We start from the raw sequence: 23,274 nt of genomic DNA, 5'->3' as shown, positions 1-23,274 counted from the left end.
CCTAGCCGAACCTAGTAACCCCTGACCAAAACTAATAACCCTTGACAAACTAGTAACCCTTGACCAGACCTAGTAACCCCTAACCACTAGTAAACCAACAACAACAACAACAACAACAACAACAACAACAACCCTTGCTAACTCATGAACAAATCAACCCTTGCTGATCAAATCAACTCAAGAACAAACCTCTTTCTCACTCCTCCTCCTTGTTCTTCTTCTTCACGTAGTTTTATTGTTTCTCTCCTTTTTCTCTAATTCTCTGCAAATCTCAACCTAACCTCATTCTCTAACAAACAATAACAACAAACTACTCAAAATCGCAGTTTTTGACGAAATTAAATTCCCAAATTTAATAAAAAAAATGAAGCGAAATTTGTCACCCTTCAATTGTTGTTGATGATCTTAAGCTTAATTGCAGTTTTTCACAGCAATTTGACACCCAATTTCTCAAAATCAAGACTTTAATTGCACCAATTTGGCAAAGAGGATAGAGAAAATAGGTGATGTAACCATTTGGCTTAGAGAAGAAGAAGCTAAGAAAAGAGGAGAGAGAAGACTTCTAGAGTAGGATTTTTTTTTTTTTAAATATGGCCACACGGTGTGACCTGCTACATATGAAAGTTTGTGATACCCATTAGTGAAATTTGCCAGTTGTTATATACGAAGTAAATAGAAACAATAAAATTTTAGTACTCTGACTAAGGATGGCAATGGGTCGGATCTGGACCGGGTCCGGATGGACCCAGATCCAAATCCGTTTTTGTATATAGGATCCAGATCTGACTTGGTCCAAAACGGGTCTAATATATTTTGCCTAATTTTTTGCAATAACTGTACTGTTTAGGTCAAAAAATGTATTTCAAACTTACATTGTTGGTTATTAAGTTCAACCCCAAAGTAACCAATTTATACACTCATATTTTGAATTAAAATTATAAACAACAAAAAAAAATACGATATTACATATGAGCTAGTGAATCTTTATCATTACTAACATTATCAACATTTTTAATAAAGAAACAAACAATTTTAGTTTTTATTAATAGGAAAAATAAAAAAAAAAACAGGTCCACGGATCTAGATACGGGTCTAGGGCCCAGATCCATATCCGTTTTTGTCAGCACGACCCGGATCCGTCGGGTCTAAAATTTGAAGACCCAGTTCCGTGAAAAACAAATCCGGGTCGGGTCGAAATCCATTGTCATCCCTAACTCTCTGACTACTATAATAAAGCTTAGTAAAAACTACTCGTATACGGCTTTGAAGATGAGATAAATGTTAAACCAGCAACTACCAATTCATAGCTAAACATGCAATTTTTGAAACTTGAGAGATAAGATTGAATCTCAGATGAAGATCGTTGGCTTAAGATTTGAAATTTTTGGTTGTTACAGCCCAACTCAATGTAATATTGTAACGGTGTAACCCGCTAAATAAGTGCACAAGGCAAACTCAGTAGCCGCACAAGAAGAAAACATAGTTGACAAAACAATGAAGTATTTTATTTGAAGTTAGACCATGAAATTTCCATGGCCCATTTTGGCTCTTACTGTGAGAGAAGAAATATACAAGTAAAAAGAACTACTGAATAAAAAATGGAAAAACCTAGATATGCTCACTGGAATGAACCATAGATAACAAACATTAGCTAGATCCAGCAACAGCTGTAGCGGAAAAAAAAAATACCAAAGTTTAATCTCCAATATCATCTGTCATTTCTTTATCGCCGGTTCCTAGTGGGCAAATCCATAAAAATAATGATCTATAAATGGTCTAATATGCGTACTCAACAGAGTTTCAAAAAGGATGAGAACAAAAGCATCCTCGTCAAAAGTATTGCCCAGAGCTACTACAAGTTTAACATAGTCATGAATTTAATAAGAAAACAAAAATTCTCTCCCACCATCCAGTGAGCATTATCAGTGGTTCTGCTGTTTATTAACACTTCTCCACACATCCAAAAATGTCCGATTAAAGCCATTAAAGCTGATACTTCTCTATCGTCAACATCTTCATACCTTTGCAGGGGTGGCTTCGGTGGTAGCAGGGGGAGTCGCACCACCAGTTGTCGGCCTGAGATCATAAATACAATATAATTGAGTTGTGCAATACAAATGCAACTATAGACCAACAAAATGAGTGAAAGCCTACAAGAAATACAATTATTTTCTATCTCCAATGGACCAATTATGTTCTCTTACAGAATCAAACTGTGAAAGCAAATTAAACAGAATATTATGCAGGTGCTAAGAAACTTACAGGCCAACGAAAACTTTGAACGCGTCATAGATACCCCATTGTGCTCCAGTGAGGGTACCAATCATGACAATACGGAGAGGAAGCCCACGAGTACAAAGACCCAACAGACCCATCTTCTTCACAGCCTGCAACCAACATCAGATACACATTAATACAAAAGAATTAAATGGTATTGACAAGCACAGCCAAAAGAAATAAGGGATGACAAACAATTCACTTTAGCATATAACATCAAATTGAAGCACTTACATCACCAACAGTAGCTCCCTTAGCATTGTTAAGGAAAGACACAAGGTTGTCAGCGGGATGTGAGACAATAGCACAGAAAACACCAGCAATATAACCACCAGCAAAACTGACACCGAGCTGCAAAGGCTTGCTGCACTCACTTTTTGGCACAGGGATAGCATGCTTATATAGCTGCTCAACAACCAATTCAAATGATGCAAACTTCATCATTGTGTCTGCAGAACAAATTATCACATAAGTGTCCATACTAAATGCCTGTGGCTCCAAGCATAAATTTGATCAGCAACAAATAAAATGGCATTATTGGCATCATAACTATCCCACAAAATTGATAACCAACAAACCTACAGCAATCATACATTAATACAAGCCAGTAGTTTATGACTCATCCATGCACAAAGAGCTTAAATTCTGGACAAAATTATAGTTGGCACCTAAAGATCTCAAGTTTATAGACCACCATATAAGCAAAAACATCTAAATTATCATCTTAACCTGCAAGAGGACCCACCAGTGAGCAGGTTTTAGTGCTGTGGTAGTTTCAACACACACACCCACCCCCTCCCCCCTCCCAAATCAATCAATCAAAGTCTTAATCCAATAAGTTGGGTCGGCAACATGCTCCCCCCTCTCCCAAAAAAAATAAAAAATAAATAAGCCTCCCTTTCTCTGCCCTCTGCAACCATCTCTAAACTGCTTCATATCCTTTCTTTCAATAGCATCTCCAAATTAATAAAAGTAAAAAAACAAAAACAAACTACCAACAGAATAAACAATGGGGTATAGTGATTAGTGAATTGAAAGCAGCATCATTCTTCAAAATAACATCTTACCAATTTCATTCATGTTACTAAACCAAGAAAGATATGTCCATAAATGATAAATCAAACTACAAACTTATGTCAGCAATAGTGAAAACACAAACCTAGACAACAACATGATGTGTAAATGGAACCATTTCAGAGAAGCTTAAAAATACAAGACCAGGGAAACTGAAGAAAATTGATATAACAAGTGTCCAACAAAAACCATAAGAGAAATAAGGACTCGACATTTGATCAAACACTAACTTGACATCCAACAAAAACAATAGAATGCTACTAAGTTAGTGGCCAAAACAATACCCTAAACAAAGCAAATTACCTTTTTCACGAGAAGGGCTTGTTGTTTCACCTTATTATAACTATCTTAACTTATTTCCAAAAAAAATAAAAAATAATAATAAGTTACATAAATAAGTATGTTTCATAAAATTTCAAACACAATTTCAGACAAAATAACTTCAGACAAGGTGATTTCAAAAATGTTTAGGATAAAATTATACAAGTTCAGACAAAAATAAACAAGTTCAGATAAGTCTATATGAATCAAACAAAGCCCTAATACACACAAGAGACAAGACCTGGGTGAGAACTAACAATCAAGCCAATGGAGAAAAGCCACCAGAGAAAAAGAGGCCACGATGTTCGGCAACAATTCTAACAAAAGTAAAGACATTGGATCAAACCTTCATCAGGACATATAACTCAAATCGTTGGAAGGTAAGTGCTCGAAAGGGTACAAATAAAGGTAAATTCAGAAACTACACTTTTATAAGATAAATTGTACATCAGGCAATAAGGGATAATAATTATAGAACCAAAGATGCCTTAGAAATCATAGGACTAACATATATACCCATATGACATTAGTACACAAGTATAAGAATGGATGAACAGCATCTATTAAGAACTTACATGGAATCTGGCGACCCCAAAGTGGAACCAATCCCCTGTATAGCCTGCAAAAATCAAGCTTCTCAATGAGTTATAAATTCCCACCAACACAGTTCTAAGAGTAGAGCAAGAGACCAGTGCACCAAGTATTTTGTATTTTGAATAAGAGAGTATAACAAGAAATTTACCCGCCAATTCCGTCAGACTTGATAAACTTAGGGAGACCATCAGACAATCCTCTAGCAAAACCAGGTTGAGTTTGCACCCTTACTTTTACTGCCTCCATAGGGCAAAGGGCAACATCAGCAATAACTTCAGCTGACGCTGAACCAGCAAGGTAGATCAATGTCTTGTACTTGGCAGCATACTCCGGGCCAGCAATGTCAGAATAGTACTTCTTGAAGAATTCATAGAAACCAAATTTGCAAGCACCCTGAGCACTGTAACCAAAAAGTGTGGGCACCCAACCCCTGAAGAAGCCCCTGACTCCCTGTTCCTTGAGCAATATACCGAAACCAGAGCTGATGCTCTTGTACTTGGCTGGATCAATCTGAAAACAAAAAAATTCCATCAAATTCAACCACTCATACAACAATCAAGAAACTAACAGAGGACCAGTTATTTCTCTTGAATCTCTATACAGAATTCCAGGGACAAACTTATGCACAAGGTCAGCTTGAGATAATAGGCAGGTAAGGCACTGTTACCCAGCAGTATCATGTATGTGCCGGAATCAACCTCACACTTCTGATTCCTAAAACTCCCTACTTAACTGCGTACTAGAAGGTACTCCATTAATAATTTCAAACACACGTCTAATGAAACCACAAATCATAATACTTCTTATATGAAAATAGTCGAAATCAATGAAATCACCACTAACTTTTTCACCAATTCCCAAATACTAGCCCTGTCAAGAGGCTTAACCTTTTATGAAATTAATCCATGTTCACCTAAATCTTAAGCAACATGAACTATGCTCAATTGCAACCAAAATGAAATGCTAAATCGGATAATTCATTCAATTATCTAGAAAATTTAAAAATAAAAGTTACACATCAACCCAAACAATATCAACTTCAACGTCAAATCCCTAAATTTGTGACCTAACCACACCTTAATTATACAACATACAGATCAAATAACATATAAATCATAAAATTCAAAATCACGCCCAAATCACATTGAAAACATAAGTTCAAAAAATTATAAAATGAAATGAAAAACAACATTCAAAAAACAATTCAACGACACAAAATCCTCAACAAAAACAAAAAACAACAGATCTGAAAGATCCAAAACAATCGATCACAGATCCAACCAAAATCAAAAACCAAACAAGAAAAACAAAAGAAATTATACCTGCATATTACATTTGACAAGATCAAGAGGTGTAACAGCCATATGAGTAAGACCACAGCTAAGAATACCACCAGCAGTACAAGCAGCATAAAACTGAGGCGAGTACATCTCGATCTTCTTCGACGGCTCAGAAGGCGACGGAATGACAAAGCTGTTCAATTGTGGTGCGCCATTTTCCGACAAACTAGGGTTAGCACTCATGGTGTTAACAGCGACTTGATCAAGCCCAGCAAACCCCTTAGAGGAGTAAAGGAATGAAGGAAGAAGAGATTTCCTAGCATTTTCAGAGACCGCCATTGATGCTGAGATTCAAAAGCTTCGAAGAAGAGAGAGAAAATGAGGAAATTTTGTTACCAATTCTTTTTTTCTCTCTCTTTGTTCGATTCAGCGATATGGGTCAGTGGTAGCCGCAGTATTCGCGTATTTTATACGAGAAAAAGGGTTGATGAAATTAGGCCCAGAAATGTTGGGGGTAATTATGACTTTAGGGTGGTACCAAAAGTTGGGGGTAATTACGATTTTAACCCGGCCTTTTCAAGGTTGAATGAGGGGGTGGCCGGTGGGGTGATGGAGTCTCTATTCGGGGAATATTCTGGAATCGGAATATGATGGTCTACTCTTCTTTCTCGAGATGTACAAAATGTATTATTGTTGATTTTTTTTTAGACAATTGATTTGTAACTCGTATTTAAATACTTGCTCCATTTCTCCATGCGTGGAGTTTTAGGAGAAATTGGAGAAAATAATAAAATAGGGAGGTAGTGGGGTAGGTGAAAGAATAAAAAAAATTGTAAAAAATAAAAGTAGTGGAGAAAATTGGAAGAGAGAATATGAAATTAATAAAATATGATTTATGTTGGGTCCACTAGGTGAGATAAATGAATTAAATATTGTAATAACATTCCAAATAAAGAAATGGAACAAGTTTTTAAAAATGGTCGAAAAAGAAAAGTGTAGCAAGTATTTAAAAACGGAGGGAGTATCAAGTAGCGTCAAAGATAGTGAATGCTTTATTTTTGTTGAAGAGGGTCTTTTTATTAGTCGTATTAAAAATATCCTTTTGAATTTTGGTAATAAATCTGATTTTTTTATCAGTCCTACTAAGTCTAAGGTTATTTTTCCTCCAAAAATGAGCCTTACTCTTCAGTTGGCCATTTTTTATGCTTTCTACATCAAAGGAGCCCCCTCCTTTGGTAAATTCTTAGGAGTTTCAATTAGCCCTAATAGACTAAAAAAGGTGGATTACAATGACCTTCTAAATAAAACCAAAAAAAGAATCAAAGGGTGGCAAGCTAACTCTTTAATATGGCCGGAAGATGCACTTTAATAAAATTAGAGTTTAATTCTTATCCTCTTTATGCTAAAACGACTCGTATTCCTATTGCCATTTTGGATGATCTTGAGAAAAGTTGTAGGCGATTTCTTTGGAATAAGGTGAATAGATCTCACTATCTTCCTAGAACTAGTTGGGAGAAGGTTTGTCTTCTTTTAGGGCTAGGGGGTCTTGGAGTGCGAAATCTAAGGTACCGGAACCTTGCTTTTATGGCCAAATTGACTTGGAGAATTATTCATGACCCTTACAAACTTTGGGTAAGGATTTTGAAAGCTAGATATTTTAAAAATAGTTGTTGGAGCACTCGCAACGCGGGCGCCCCCTTAATTTTATAAAATTAAACGGAAAGTATAAACTACGTTATTTTATTTTATTTTTTATCAAAAGAGCGGTATTAAATGTAGATTAGATGTAAGTTTAAATATGCTAGGTGAAAAACTTTTAAAATAATAATGTTGGTGTGTTTAAAATAGTGTGCATTTGCAGCTGTAAATAGTTGGCAAAATTATTAACAGGTTCGCTAAGCGTGGTTAAGTCTCGTAATGACAATATGTAATACCTAATGTAACCATTTAATTAATTAAAGTGGAGGAAAGTTATTTAAAAGATAATCTTTCTTTTAAACAAAAAATAATACATGACTAAACTTTTATTTGGAGAAAATATTATTTTGATAACTGCGTTAATAAATTTGATATATAAAATGTGTACTCATTGAACGGTAAAACGTGAACTAATATACAAAATAGGGAAATTATCAATGGTACATCCAAGGAGTTTTTATCACTGGTACACCTACTTAATTTTTGTGTATCAGTGGTACAACCAACGTTTCACACATTTATCAACAGTACACCTAACGTTAAACAAGCGTTAATTAAAAGTTAATTTTAGGTTAGTCTAATTATATTGGAATGACTAAATTGCCCCCCTACCCCACATACATTACATCGCTCCCTCCAAACTCCAACTGCCTACAGTAAAAACACCCTAAGTCAGAAGATCATTCATCTTCTTCTTCCTTCTCACTCTCTCCCCTGAATCTGCTGCTGTGAGGTACCCTAATTGACGTGCGATTGGAACAAAATTCCTGGAAATTCTGCAAATTTCGCACTTCATTGTTGAGCGCTAAAGGTAAGTGTTCATCTCAGCCTTTAAATTTTAATTAGACTAACCTAAAATTAACTTTTAATTAACGTTTGTTTAACGTTAGGTGTACTGTTGATAAATGTGTGAACTGTTGGGTGTACCGCTGATAGACAAAAATTAAGTAGGTGTACCATTGATAAAAGCTCGAACCTTGGGTGTACCATTGATAATTTCCCTAAAAAATATTAGGAATAAGGCTAAGTGACAAATCCAAAAATATTGAATAATTAATTACAATATTTAGTAAGTTACATTTGTTTAGAGTAAATTATCAACAAAAAAAAGTGGAATAGTAGACAAAATTAATCAAGGTTTCTGAAATGGGGGTATTAAATACCGCCAACAAAAATGATCAAAATCACCGATATTTAGTGTGAATGGACAACCATGCCCTTATCTTCACCATTTCATTCTTGCCACCAATCACTAACACCTTAACACCACCGTTGACATCAATTATGTACAACAAGATTATATGTAATTTATGTAGAAACATTTGGCATCAATTATATAAAATGATACTTGTAACTTCTGTAATATGTAGTAATAACATTAATAATAATTATGCTAGTTTTTTCAAATGAACCTTTTCGTTTTATCTTTTGGATCAACAATATTTTAAACCATCCAAAATTTACAAATTCTCCTAAAGTCTACACATATAGTACAACACAACTCAAGAATGGATTTCCTTCAGAAATATTTTTGATTTTGAGATAACTTCTAAAATCTCCTATAATATTATGCATGCCATTGGTATATAGCTCATAAGTTATAGTATGACAAATGAACACTTGTAAGCTCACAATACATATAGTGAGCTGAGCTGAATGGAAATGCTTTGCAAGATAACCTCCTCATTAGCTTTTGCTAAAATTAGCATTTATCGGTATCATTAGTACTGGCTCTAGTAGATTCAGTCGAATCAGCAAGAGTTCTCGTTGTAGAACGTGACCCAGCTGCTCCTAGTTGACTGTACAAAGATTGCCCCATGCATCTACATTAGCAAAAACCCAGTTGATTTTATCCTCCTTCCATATCGTAAACAACTAATTTAGCATTAAAATGGAAAATATGGGAAAAAAACAGTTTCTCGTCATAAAAAATTGCATCTACAATATGAAAAAAAAAAAAGAAAGATGACCTTGGAAGAGGTACTTGCTGATCTCACATCGGTTCTTCTCAATGATAATCTGTACCACAATACCCCAAATTTTTTAATTAATTCAATAAAAAGGAAAAAAAATTAACAAATCAGAAAATCAAAACAAAAACAAAAACGGCGAATGTGAAATAGAAATAGGGGAATACCATAGTGATGGAAATGAGAAGAAGGGTGATTTGGGAATAGATGTAAAGGTTGAAACTTTGCAAGAGTTTTCAAGAGAATGTTGCAATACTAACTTCAAATAATAAGCTTAAATCGCAGACAACTAATACCCTAAATTGACGACAACTAATTTTGTGAAATTGACTCTAAACTGTGAAATAAAAAGAGTGATATAAAGAATCTTCAATGGAGTATTCAATATGCACAGGAATAGGAAGAGACGAACATACAAGAAGAAAGATCTTACCTCAAAAGTTGCTACAACTGATGGGAAAGCTCAGGAGCCGCATCAATGGAGAATTTAAGCCTTCAATGGAGCAGAGAGAAATTACCCCCACAAACCTAATGCCTATATGATAATTTTGAGTACGTTAGGGTATTATTAAAACAAAGATTATCTTTTGTTAGTATAATTATTTTTTGTTTAAAACAAAGATTATCTTTTAATATAAATCCCAAGTATTCAAAATAAAACAAAGATTATCTTCAAATTTATATTATCTATTAATATAAATCACACCCCAAAAAGATATAAATCATATAATTTCAATTAACTTGGGATCAAACAAAAAGTAAAAATCCAAGAAACCAATTATTATTAATTCCTATTCTTTTATCTACATCAGAACAAATATTGAACAGGCAATATGACAAAACCTCAAAGCATAATCAGAAATACGCTTTAGACTTTATGAATCAGAGGCCCATTACTATACAATTACACCTTAATGAAAAATTGAAAACTATACATCTAGCAATCCAAGCATAATGAGAATGAAATCTCTAAAGACAAAGAAATAGAACACCAATAGTCCAATACTGCATAAGTGACAGTAATTCAATCTTAATCAAATTTTAAACAATGGCAGACTTTATACTAACATAACACAATAATAACTAAATTAATAATATAACCCTATGAAAACTATACATCTAACAATCTGAGCAAAATGAAATCTTTAAAGACAAAGAGAAAGAGCACCTACCACTTACAAAGACACTTCTTTCTGATGGGATGAAACAGCCATCAAAGCTGCCAGACCACCCAAAGCAGGATAACAGTAAATCAATTTTCCACAACTACATATTGTTGAATAAAACTAAACAACATGAACCTTTAAAACCAAAACCAAAACCCAAACAACACAAACCACACATGCACAACAATAGCAGCACATTTAAAGAAATTGGCAGTTAACCCAACAGTAAAATAAAAAGAAGCCTTGAAACTGCACCAGCAAGTCCAGGCAACATAATGTGCACACCAAGGTAGCAGGAACCATATTTTGCATCTTCATCTATGCATTCCAACTTACGGAATGAAAGGGAGTATAATCAAACTGGACAATGGAGAAGATTTCTATTGCCAAATAAAACATACAAAATCAACAAAATAGTAACCAGAATTAGGATCAAACCTCTGTCTCAAAGATGAGCGTCTGAACTTGGTCCTTATTAATAAACTCCAAATTGTAAGTGAGTGCAAATATGTAATTTGTAAATTTAGTTAAATAAGCGTTTTTTTATACCCAAAAGCCTTTGTATATCATTACATGTATCCTGTCCTAATAAAGCAAAAGATATATCTGAAAAAGTAAAAATCTTTAGCATCAAAGAAAAGGCTCGTATACCTAAACTCATCAATACCAACAACAACTACAGGATTCTACATCAACTCGTCTAAATTTCACATGGACAAACACAGACTAAAAAATAGTACAAGTCAATTCACTATTTTCATCCAACATCAAGAAGGGTAAAAATTACTTTTCAATTCATAAAGAACACAATTCATAAAAATTACTAACCTACAACATCCCAATCAACTACATGTTTAGAAAATAGTTCTAAACTATTTCACAACTCACAAAATTCATAAAGAACCAAACTCTACAACCTGTAGCATCCAAGCCTCATGAGTAAAAACCGTTATTTATTGTTCTTAACAAATATGAAATTCATATCTTCGGGTGTAAAATTTGATTAAAAAAATCTATAAATCTAAAACCCTATCCAACTCTAATTGCCACATACAACCTCGGGGGAAATTTCTTTATAAGCTCCATGCTTGTAACATAAGTCTATAAGAATAGTATAGCACATCTAATTTCACCCACTTCAATTAGCAAAACCCAGATATTATAATTTTACCCCCAATGTTAAGTTGAACCGCAACTGCCGAACATCTTACACAAAGAAAATCATATAATTCACAAAATTCCCAACTTTATTAGCTAAACCCATCACGTACAATTAACATGCATACACCACAAAAATTAATCCTAATCCCCATTATGAACAAAGTACTCAATTGATTGAACTTAAAATCAACATAAAAGAATCTCAAACGAAATGCAGTAGAATATATAGTCCTGTTTTGTAATATAACAATCCAAGATTTCTTCCAAAAACATTTTTTCCTAGTTCAATAGAAAAAAGTGAAGATTGAACACCAATAGATTCTCGTCATTAAGCATACCTTGCAAACTAAAGCAGGGCCAATAATCTCATTCACATTTTGACAGCCTACACATATACAAAAACATAGTTCTTGAATCGAAAGGAAGTTCTTATGATTACCACTAAACTGAAACTAACACTAACCTTAGAAACACCCTTTCCCATGTAGTCTTTACCTCCATCTCGGAGTTCAAGGGCTTCATAGACTCCTAATAATACACATGCATAGCTGTTAAAACATGTGTAACTTCTAAAACAATAATCAATCAGCTAGTAACACAGTTAATTGATACTACAACTGATACATAGAAACACTAATCATACCCATAGGCCATAAGGCATAAATTTAACCAAAGAACAAACTTGCTGATCGCCATCAACAAAACATTACACAACAACCGAATCTAGGTAACCAAAACAAACTAACCAGCCTTTTTCACTGAAAAAACACAAATAAATCACTGAAACTTCAACAATAATGTTAAAAAAACAACCGATTCCCAGAAAATTAACCCAATTATAAACAAAAACAAGCAACATCCACAAAAATTATTACATAAATTGATGAAATTGAAACCAAAAATCAACCAAAATGAGAAAAAAATATACTCAATTTTTTAGAAAAAAGTATAAAAATGTGGAACTAAAGATTATCTTACTTTTCGAGTAACACGCACACCTTGCCAACCAAACTGTTACTACTACAATGCACAGTTTGAAACCCATAATGATTCAACACTATTACAAGTCATAATAAACATTATTATCCACAACCCAAAACCCATAATTTACATAATGCAGAAAAAAAAGAAAGAAATCCTTTCACCTTGTAAAAATTCAAGTCGAGGTACAAAACCAAAGACGGAGACTGCTGATAAAATTGATGCAAAGCCATAACAACCTTCTTCTTAACAGCCTCTTTAAGGTGATTAAGCAAGTTAACCACCTGGGGCAAAACCACGAGAATAGTTTCCTCATTGATCAATCGACAAACTACATTCAAAGAAATAGAAACCATAAGATAATTATCAGATTTCAAACCCTTCTGAATTGTATTAGTAATCATCATTAAATATCAGTCTCGGAGTAAACCAATATCCAGACATCTAAATTGTTGATTTTACAAAGCTCAAGACCAATATAACCTCTACCAATCAAATTTTATCTTACTTATATTTAGCATACTTTATTAACTAGGCCCAACAATGAATAACAATGTCAAAATGTTAGAACTAAAAGAAAAAGGAGCCAAGGAGGATTTGGAGCAAATGCTTCAATGTGTTCCCATCAACCCATTTAGTTTCTAAAGCATGTTATGACTTTATGAGATGAGGGAGGTACTATGAATTTACTCCCTCCATTATTTAATCATGTAAACTTGCCAAATTCACTTCAATGTGCGTTTTTATAATATTAACTTTTCATATTTTTTTTACTGGAATTAAAGATATGAAAGGTTAAAAGTTTGCACAGCAGACCACACAATATGCATATGTGAAGACCCTTAAGGAACAAGAGTATTAATATGCATTAGCTTGCAATCTTGCATGAGCAATAAAACCACATCAAGTATACAAAAGTTTGCCAACCTATCAAATACAAAAGTATTAATATGCAGCATATGATCTCTTCCATCTGACATAACATTCCCTTTCTTTCTGTTTTCACTTTTCAGAGGTCCCTTTCTTACAAATGTTATTGAACATTTCTCCAGTTATTAAGTTTCTGTGTGGAAATACACATATCTGGGAAGGATTGGTACAGTTAGCTTGTTAATTTATGATTAAGACATAAATTCCAACACTCTTTTTATGTAATTAGCCTAAATACCAGTTTCAGCACATGCGTAGGAAATCTAAAAGCTATCCTGAAAGATTAGAATCATTCAATGAAAAAAAGATAATAATTTTAAATGCAAGTGTAATCTCAAGGAATACATTTATTGGCAAATGCAATTAAACACTTCAAAAGTAAGTATCAACAGCTTACCTCCTAATCCAATTGACGCTGGATATCCTTTGCAGGTGAGTTATTGTCATTCACAAAAAAAAGGTTCGTTCTGCCAGAGAAGTCCCATATGTTCAACTACACCAATGGAAGATCGAAAAAAAAAATCAGAAAAAGCTTCATTTTGTGCTGAAAAGAGATAAATTAATATGATAACATCCTTACCAAATCCGCCTCGGTATTGATTATTTTCCAAGCTCTTCTAAAGAGTTCAGCAGCATTGTCCTAATTAAAGCATAAAACAAAGATATAATGAAAAGAACAGTTTTAATATTGACAAATTATCAAATAGATGAGCTGATAACTTGTAATTTCCACTTTGTATTAAGGAACCAGAATTACCAATTCCTGATCCTATGAGTACTATTTTACAACTCTCTATCTTGGAATTAGATCCTACCTTCTACAATCTACAACTCATAATGTAATAAACAAAACAATCTTAAGAAACAAACATATAATACCTGAATTTTAAGCTTTGACTATGATAAAAGGGGAAGAATTCAAGTGAACAAATGGAAATTTAGCAATTAAATCCATACAAAATAAAATGAAGAGGTATTCACCTTTAAAGGGATGGATTTGAGGCATGATCTTCAGGTAGGAAAAGTTAGCAGAAGTTTTTTTTTAAAAAAACACACACACAAAGCATGAATTGAGAAACACAAATTAATACATGAATAAGGTATATATTGGCTTAATTTAATAAAAATTAGTGATTTGCATACCATATTCCATTTTGTCATAGCAATTATGTAACACTGGGATAGTGCAATGCAGTGAGACTAAAGCATGGTAATTTAATTGAGCTATGAGACATACAGTCAAGTGGAATACATGGCATAAAAAAATTTATAATAAAAACAATAAAGCATCAAAATTAGATACACATAGATGTCAAGCTAGCTTAATCATTACTTAGTTGCCATATACATCAAGAAAAGAAAAAAATATTAAAAAGAAAAAGTTCATGGAAATCACCTTTTTACTAATTTTAACATTTAATGAGTTTGCTTCTCGCTAAATAGAGAGCCTGAGTTGTAAAGGATAGACATCTGATATATCAACACTACCAGCTCAAAAACTTCCAACGCGTGAGTTCGACAGGATTGAAGAAATATTTATGGAGAGCAATCTATTTAGGGGTAAAACAATTTATTTAGAAGTGAATTAATTGTATATGTGTTTTTAGGAGTGAGCAAAATAACTAATTAGAGGTAGGTGAGCAATTTATTTTAGGGTAAGATATGTAATTATATGTGATGTTTAGGGTGAACAAATAGATTATGGGAGAGTAATTCATTTAGGGGTGAGTAATTTATTTAGGAGTGAGGTAATTATATATAATTTTTGGGTGAGCAAATTTTTTAAGAGGTGAACAAACTACTTAAGGGTGAGGGAATTGTATATGACTTTTAGGGGTGAGTAAACTATTTATGCGAGAGCAATTTATTTAGGGGTGAGTACGTTATTTACCTAGGAGTGAGGTAATTGTATATAAATTGGGGTAAACAAATTATTTAGTGGTGAGAATTTTTTTAAGAGTTAAGGTTCTCCCATAAATAGGTTGCTTTCCCATAAATAAATTGTTTACCATTTTGGAAGTGTTAAGGTTCTGCTAAATTATGTCCAAGCCAAAACAAATACATTGGTGAAGAAATATTCATCTCGGGAATTTGAGAATTTTAAAAGCACGAAGATCATTAACCACGTCCAAGAAAATAGTAGAAACTCCAATCTTTTCAGCTACCCAAATAAATTTGATAACATTTACAACACTTATAATTCACTTATTATAGCTCATAGATAACTACCTATCAATCATGTGTCAGCATATAAATAAATTGTAACACACATCCATTAAGTAAAAACTTCAAGTCCACCACTCCCATTAGGCAAGACTAAAACAAGTGCAACGATTAAATGTTCTTTAAGAGTTAAAAGGCTTGTTTACACTTCTCATCCCATTCAAACTAACTTTCTTTCATCAAGGTATATACAACAATCCTCAAAAGTCCTTCACAACCCTCTTTAAACATCTAATGCCAATAAACTCCTTATATCGGTCACATTGTTAGGTGTAGACCACTTACTCACCACTTGAATTTTTTTGTCTCAAAATGAAACTTACTCTCATTAATAAAAATTCACACTTCAAAAACTGAGCATATTACAAGTCGTCCCTAAAATGTCACAGAATTCTCAAATGTCTATTATAATTCTCCTCACTCTTCAAGTATAGCAAGATATCATTAATAAAGCCATATATTTATCGAATTACTGTACTCATGGAAATACTCGATTCATTAAATCCATAATGATTGTTAATACATTAATTAACCCAAAAGGCCTGATTTATATTTCCATGTTTATGAATCCTTGGGCTCCTCAAAATTTTCTTCTCTCCAACTTGGTTTTCAAATTCTCCCAACGAAAGTCAATTGTCTCACAAATCGTATCCCTATTCTCTTTCCACCAAAGTTATGCTCCTCAAATTCTCATGGCAATTCAAAACAACAAAAACTCATCTTTCACTACCTAGTTCTATAGAAAAGCAGGGTCTCCACTCTCCTTAAAGTATGCGGCTTGACCAAAGCAAAATTCATACACTCCTCTCGCGTAGTTTATCATCACCAAATATATATTTCATCAATTCTCCAAGTACATTCCTAATTTGATCATAAGGTTTCTCAAATAAACACTCATTGGTTGCAAAAATTGAAGGAGATATTAAATAATAAAAATATAGATCTTACCAATAACCTAAAGCACCAAATAAATAATAAATAACATCTTTAAATAAGCATAACCAAATAGTCACATAATTACATGCTTCATATAATGATCATCCATACATACACATTACATTGCACAAATCATCACAAATTAATCTATATTGTATTCTTTAATCCTTACACATGATTCTAGGTGATCACAACACCCAAATTTGCATGATTATATAAAACATATACAATTAAATATAACTTGCATAATAACTACATTCAAAAGAAATGGCACCAAGAATTAAATTATAATGCACATAGAAAGAAATCAACTGTCCTATATGCCCTTCTTAAGACTACCCAAAACTCACACATAAAATAAAATAAATATTATTAAGGTTCAAAGAATAAAATAAGTACGTAGATTCAACTAATTTCAAAAATAATTAATAACATAGTAATTTATAAAAATAAATATATTTTATTTAAACTGCCGAATTATTTTAATTAAATTAAAATAATATTTTTGAAATTAAAGTTTTACCTTAAATCACGTCATAAAATCCAGAATGATAAGATTTAAAACGTTAGGCCCCCAAAAACTTTTAAAGTAACTTTAGTGGTAATTAAATCGAACCTAAGCTCTGATACCACTTTGTAACACCCCAATAATTCTCTTTTTAAACCTGTGAGGACCCTGAACAATATTCAAGAGAATTACTGGCGTGCTACCGCCACGTGTTCAAACGTTAAGACTTTATCAGAAAATAGCAGCGAAAAAACTAAATCAGTTATAAATAAGTTTCAAAACCAACGAATGAAACTAAATTAAGTCATACAACTTGGAACCATTAAGGCCCTTATTCAAAACCCAATAAAAGTAGTAAGTGATTAAATTCAGTGTTCAAATAAATTCAAACCCAAAATAAATAGTGTCGAATAAAATCGAATTAAAATAAATTCAAACTTGCAAAAGAAATAAAATGCAAACAGCGAACTCTCTACTCAAGATCCCACAACCCTACCACCCTGATGAATGTTGCATGTGTAAGAACTTGTGGCAATTCTGCTCCCCAACATTACAAGTGTAAAAATTGGATCGCCACAGGGTCATTGAAAGGCGAAGGCCATGACCAAAGAAAGACACACAAAGCACGCAATCAGCAAAGCTGAGTACATACAAGCTGCAAAATAAATTAAGAAATCTATAACATGCTACTAATAATCAATCATCATGCATCATTAAATTATAGACTCAACACACGACTCAACTATTTATATTACTAAGACTCCATTAATTAATAATAGCTAAATCATTATTTTTATTCATTGGATTACGCAATAGACAAGGTTGTCCAACCCATGCTCCATTTGGAACATCAATAAAAGAAAAACCCCATGCCTCCTTTCGGAAACATCAATAAACATCCAACGACCACGGGCACAACTCCGTGACCGTAGTTAGTATGAGATCTCACTTAACTCCTAATTTTGAAAAATATTTGAAATAAGAGACTCGTAAATCAGACGGCCTCGAGAAAAGTACACGGCTAATACCCCATGTACCAAAACCCCTGATTGTCATTACTCCAGAAGTGTACCAATCCAGAGTTTTATTGCTCATCCATCTTGCACTTTACGTGATTTACAGGTTTAAACTTGGTGATGACTCGTATGCATAACAATACAATCAATCCAATATATTTTCAATCAAGTAAAACAACTTTTCAATTTCAATTCTTGATTTATTAGTGGCAAGCAACATTTATTATTTATTCCTTTATTACCTATACACCTTGAGTGCATAAGGCACCTTAACCTCGTCTTAGAAGACTTAAATTCTTCCTTTACTCATCCTGCTTGCATAATCATAAATGAGTAATAAATTAATCATTACACCAATCATATACCTTTGCCTCTAAGCGCACCTTGCATAATTAGAGCACAAATAATACTCTAAATTTTTATATTTCAAGATTAGGGACGAAACTTGTTTTAAGGAGGGTAGATTGTAAAACCCGTATATTTTATGATTTTACAAATTATAAAATTAGAGTTGTATACTTTAAAATTTAATTTTCTTATCTTATTTGATGAAATCTAAAATATATATCTTATGTTGGTTAGAATATTTTTATGATAAACTATTTATATCCTTTAACCCTACATTATTATTTTATTAAAACAAACGGCAAACGCTAGTTTTATTAACCCTGGAGTATTTATATTATGCGCTAGTTTCATAAACCAGTAAACCCAAATTTGATTTTTTTTTATATAATGTTTCTTGGTTTATTCTATAATCCCCAACATCACATTGGTCTAAATGTTGATTGACGGTCTTGAATAGTGTTGTTGCCGAGCTATTTCGTCCCTTTTATATATTGTGATTCGTTTAAAGGTAATCACACTACCTTAATTAATTTTTTTGATTTGTTTGATTATAAATTGTTAGTATTAATTGTACTCCGTATTGTTATGTGTAAATTTTATAATTTGTAAATTATATATGATCATGATTTATTTGTATTTGATTAGTGTGTGGTATTATATGATTTAATTGTCGCATTGATTGATTGTGTTATTGTTAGGGTTTTTAATGTTGTTGTTATAGGGAGTATTGTTTTATCAAGGTTTTAGGATTGTTAATACAGAGTGTTATTTTTGGGTTGAGATTTGATTATATTTGGGAACTAGTATTATTTTCCTAAAAGTTTTTGAATCGAATTCTTATGTTTTTTTTGGGAACCTGTGCCATTATTGAGATATTATTAATTAATTTGTAAATGGTTACTTGATCGATGTATGAGATCAAAAGATTGAAAATTATTTTTTTATTGGTTTGAGGCTCGGCGTTATAGACCTTAGTCCTTGACATGTTGGTAATGAGATAATGATCATAAGTTAAGAATGAGGTACAATCTTTATTAATTATTTTTCTATGGTCCCCTACAGTGGGAATTGACCCGTATGTGGTCTGGTTCAAGGTGTTTTCTGGTTATTGGGAGTATTTAAGTTTTTATACTTGTTGGTTTTATTCGAATTACCCATATCCAAGGCTAGGTATAAAACAAAGAGCATGGCACATTAATTGGTTATGAGTTAATTGAGTGAAGGATTGTGTTATTATTTGAGGTTGAGTTGACAGAGGTTATTTTCAGAGTACAATGTGTAATGTAGTTTCGAACTACATTATTTAATTGATATATTAATGTTAATTATTATATTATACACTATATTCTGATATGTTGTGATTACTCAGCTTTTGCTGACGTGTGTGTTTGTTTTTGTTTGTTTGTTTTTGTTCTGTTACTTGTGTTTGCGGCCATGTCTTTTTCTTATGGTGGCCCTACAACGATCTATTTTGGAATTTGTCCTTAATGGTGAGCAGTCAAGTTTGTCTGAACAGGTTGAACAAGTGTTCGTAGCTAAAGGAGCTCAAGTGATCGATTAGTTTGTTTATAACAAGTTTATAAAGTTGTATAAATAGCTCACCTAGTTTATTGGGTTGTAATTATTGGGATTTTGTAAGCGTTAACACTTGACATGTTGTCGAGTGTGGCGATAATACCTCCGATTTAGGAATATGCTTCCGCAATTTTATTTAAAGGTTCTTTATTTTTTCCTTTATTTATTGTTTATTATTAGCTAGTAAATCGGGGGTGTTACAAAATGGTATTCAGAGCCTAACCGCTCATGGGATTTACGCACCCAACTTGGTTTGGTTTAAGAATAAACTTGTTAATTAAGAGTTAATTAGGACTAAAATTGATATAGGTTAAGCCGTTTGGGTTTCTCTATGTGCTTGTGTTTGTTGTGCTTTTTATTTTTATGTGACTAGATGAGTTCGAGGACGAACTCCTTCTTAAGGGGGATAGTATGTAATACCTTTAATAATTTTACTCTCTCTTAAATTTACAAGTAAATATTTTTTTTTTTTTACTTTAAGTTTCGAGGTTGAAACTTGTTTTAAGGAGGGTAGATTGTAATACCCTAAATTTTTATATTTCAAGATTGGGGACGAAACTTGTTTTAAGGAGGGTAGATTGTAATACCCGTATATTTTATGATTTTACAAATTATAAAATTAGAGTTGTATACTTTAAAATTTATTTTTCTTATCTTATTTGATGAAATCTAAAATATATATCTTATGTTGGTTAGAATATTTTTATGATAAACTATTTATATCCTTTAACCCTACATTATTATTTTATTAAAACAAACGGCAAACGCTAGTTTTATTAACCCTGGAGTATTTATCTTATGCGCTAGTTTCATAAACCAGTAAACCCAAATTTGATTTTTTTTTTTTTTATATAATGTTTCTTGGTTTATTCTATAATCCCCAACATCACATTGGTCTAAATGTGATTGACGGCCTTGAATAGTGTTGTTGCCGAGCTATTTCGTCCCTTTTATATATTGTGATTCGTTTAAAGGTAATCACACTACCTTAATTAATTTTTTTGATTTGTTTGATTATAAATTGTTAGTATTAATTGTACTCCGTATTGTTATGTGTAAATTTTATAATTTGTGAATTATATATGATCATGATTTATTTGTATTTGATTAGTGTGCGGTATTATATGATTTAATTGTCGCATTGATTGATTGTGTTATTGCTAGGATTTTTAATGTTGTTGTTATAGGGAGTATTATTTTATCAAGGTTTTAGGGTTGTTAATACAGAGTGTTATTTTTGGGTTGAGATTTGATTATATTTGGGAACTAGTATTATTTTCCTAAGAGTTGAGAAGTTTTTGAATCGAATTCTTATGTTTTTTTGGGAACATGTGCCATTATTGAGATATTATTAATTAATTTGTAAATGGTTACTTGATCGATGTATGAGATCAAAAGATTGAAAATTATTTTTTTATTGGTTTGAGGCTCGGCGTTATAAACCTTAGTCCTTGACATGTTGGTAATGAGATAATGATCATAAGTTAAGAATGAGGTACAATCTTTATTAATTATTTTTCTATGGTCCCCTACAGTGGGAATTGACCCGTATGTGGTCTGGTTCAAGGTGTTTTCTGGTTATTGGGAGTATTTAAGTTTTTATACTTGTTGGTTTTATTCGAATTACCCATATCCAAGGCTAGGTATAAAACAAAGAGCATGGCACATTAATTGGTTATGAGTTAATTGAGTGAAGGATTGTGTTATTATTCGAGGTTGTGTTGACAGAGGTTATTTTCAGAGTACAATGTGTAATGTAGTTTTGAACTACATTATTTAATTGATATATTAATGTTAATTATTATATTATACACTATATTCTGATATGTGGTGATTACTCAGCTTTTGCTAACGTGTGTTTGTTTTTGTTCAGTTACTTGTGTTTGCGGCCATGTCTTTTTCTTATGGTGGCCCTGCAACGATCTATTTTGGAATTTGTCCTTAATGGTGAGCAGTCAAGTTTGTCTGAACAGGTTGAACAAGTGTTCGTAGCTAAAGGAGCTCAAGTGATCGATTAGTTTGTTTATAACAAGTTTATAAAGTTGTATAAATAGCTCACCTAGTTTATTGGGTTGTAATTATTGGGATTTTGTAAGCCTTAACACTTGACAGGTTGTCGAGTGTGGCTGTAATACCTCCGATTTAGGAATATGCTTCCGCAATTTTATTTAAAGGTTCTTTATTTTTCCTTTATTTATTGTTTATTATTAGCTAGTAAATCGGGGGTGTTACATAAATTCACAAGTCAATATAATGTAAAGCTACTTTACGTTATCGATCGATAAAGTATGAATAATTGTTTCCCCAATTTCTCACTAACACTCACATCAAAACAGAGAAACAAAATAAATTATTGGTCAAACTAAATTTATAAACACTTAAGAAACCTAAATACGAGTATAGAGGAAAGTCAAGGGTCGAACCCAAAGGAACGGTAATGTTCAAGCACTTTCAATTATGCGCCCAAGTTAGGTCGAAAACGAAGGTAAGAGAGAATACTAACAACTAATAAAACAAGTAACCGAGGAAATAAAACACTAGGAACGGGGATCAAAAAGTTATCATGTCAATTGCAACAACTTGGAAAGAGCATGCCAACTAAAGGTTGTGAAGACTAATGATAATAGCAATCAATTGGAATCAAAGAGCTATCTCCTAATTGTTAAGCTAGGATTCACTATGAATAACAAACCAAGAGAATCACAATTAAAACCAATCGATAATTGCAATTCCTAAATCAATTGTTCGTGTCATTAGCAATTACAATGCAATCTAGCATAATTCTCAAGGCCTAATCGAATTACACACATGCAAACCTTCATTAATTATTTTAATCTCAACAATCAATTAACACAATTCCCAAATTAATCACAATTAATCAATCATACAAGTTTCACCCAATTCCTAGCCAAAAAACTATTCGAGAATCATCATCTATCAATTAACAACTATGGAAATCAAGAATCAACAATATATCAGGAACAATTACACTAATCAAGCATCAAGTATCAAAATTAAACCAAACAAACTTGAAATTAAACAAAGCAATAAGGTGAGATAGAGTTAAGAATGCTCATTGATAATAGAGAAGATCTTGAACACAATTGTCACACTTGTATCTTCAATCTCTCAATCACCATTGAAATCCTTCACTTTCTCTCTCTAAAACTACTCCTAAACTAGATAGAGAACCTCCTAATCTAACCTAATTCTAAA

The 23,274-nt window shown here is 32.5% G+C and overlaps 1 protein-coding gene across 1 annotated transcript; it reads right to left on the bottom strand.

Moving 5' to 3' along the window:
- Positions 1-1,615: 1,615 nt before the first annotated feature.
- On the bottom strand, positions 1,616-6,003 carry LOC110721198 (mitochondrial phosphate carrier protein 3, mitochondrial-like). The gene is made up of 6 exons (XM_021900340.1): positions 5,589-6,003; positions 4,415-4,776; positions 4,248-4,291; positions 2,512-2,726; positions 2,263-2,387; positions 1,616-2,076 (listed from the first exon to the last, which is right to left on the bottom strand). Exons 1-6 carry the CDS (start codon positions 5,883-5,885, stop codon positions 2,016-2,018), a joined length of 1,104 nt encoding a protein of 367 aa, XP_021756032.1. The 5' UTR covers positions 5,886-6,003; the 3' UTR covers positions 1,616-2,015.
- Between the last annotated feature and the right edge of the window lie 17,271 nt (positions 6,004-23,274).

The sequence above is a fragment of the Chenopodium quinoa genome, unplaced genomic scaffold, assembly GCF_001683475.1.
Source record: "Chenopodium quinoa cultivar QQ74 unplaced genomic scaffold, ASM168347v1, whole genome shotgun sequence".
Lineage (NCBI taxonomy): Eukaryota > Viridiplantae > Streptophyta > Magnoliopsida > Caryophyllales > Amaranthaceae > Chenopodium > Chenopodium quinoa.
The sequence above is the reverse complement of the archived record's forward strand: the minus strand, read 5'-3'. Positions and strand labels throughout refer to the sequence as shown.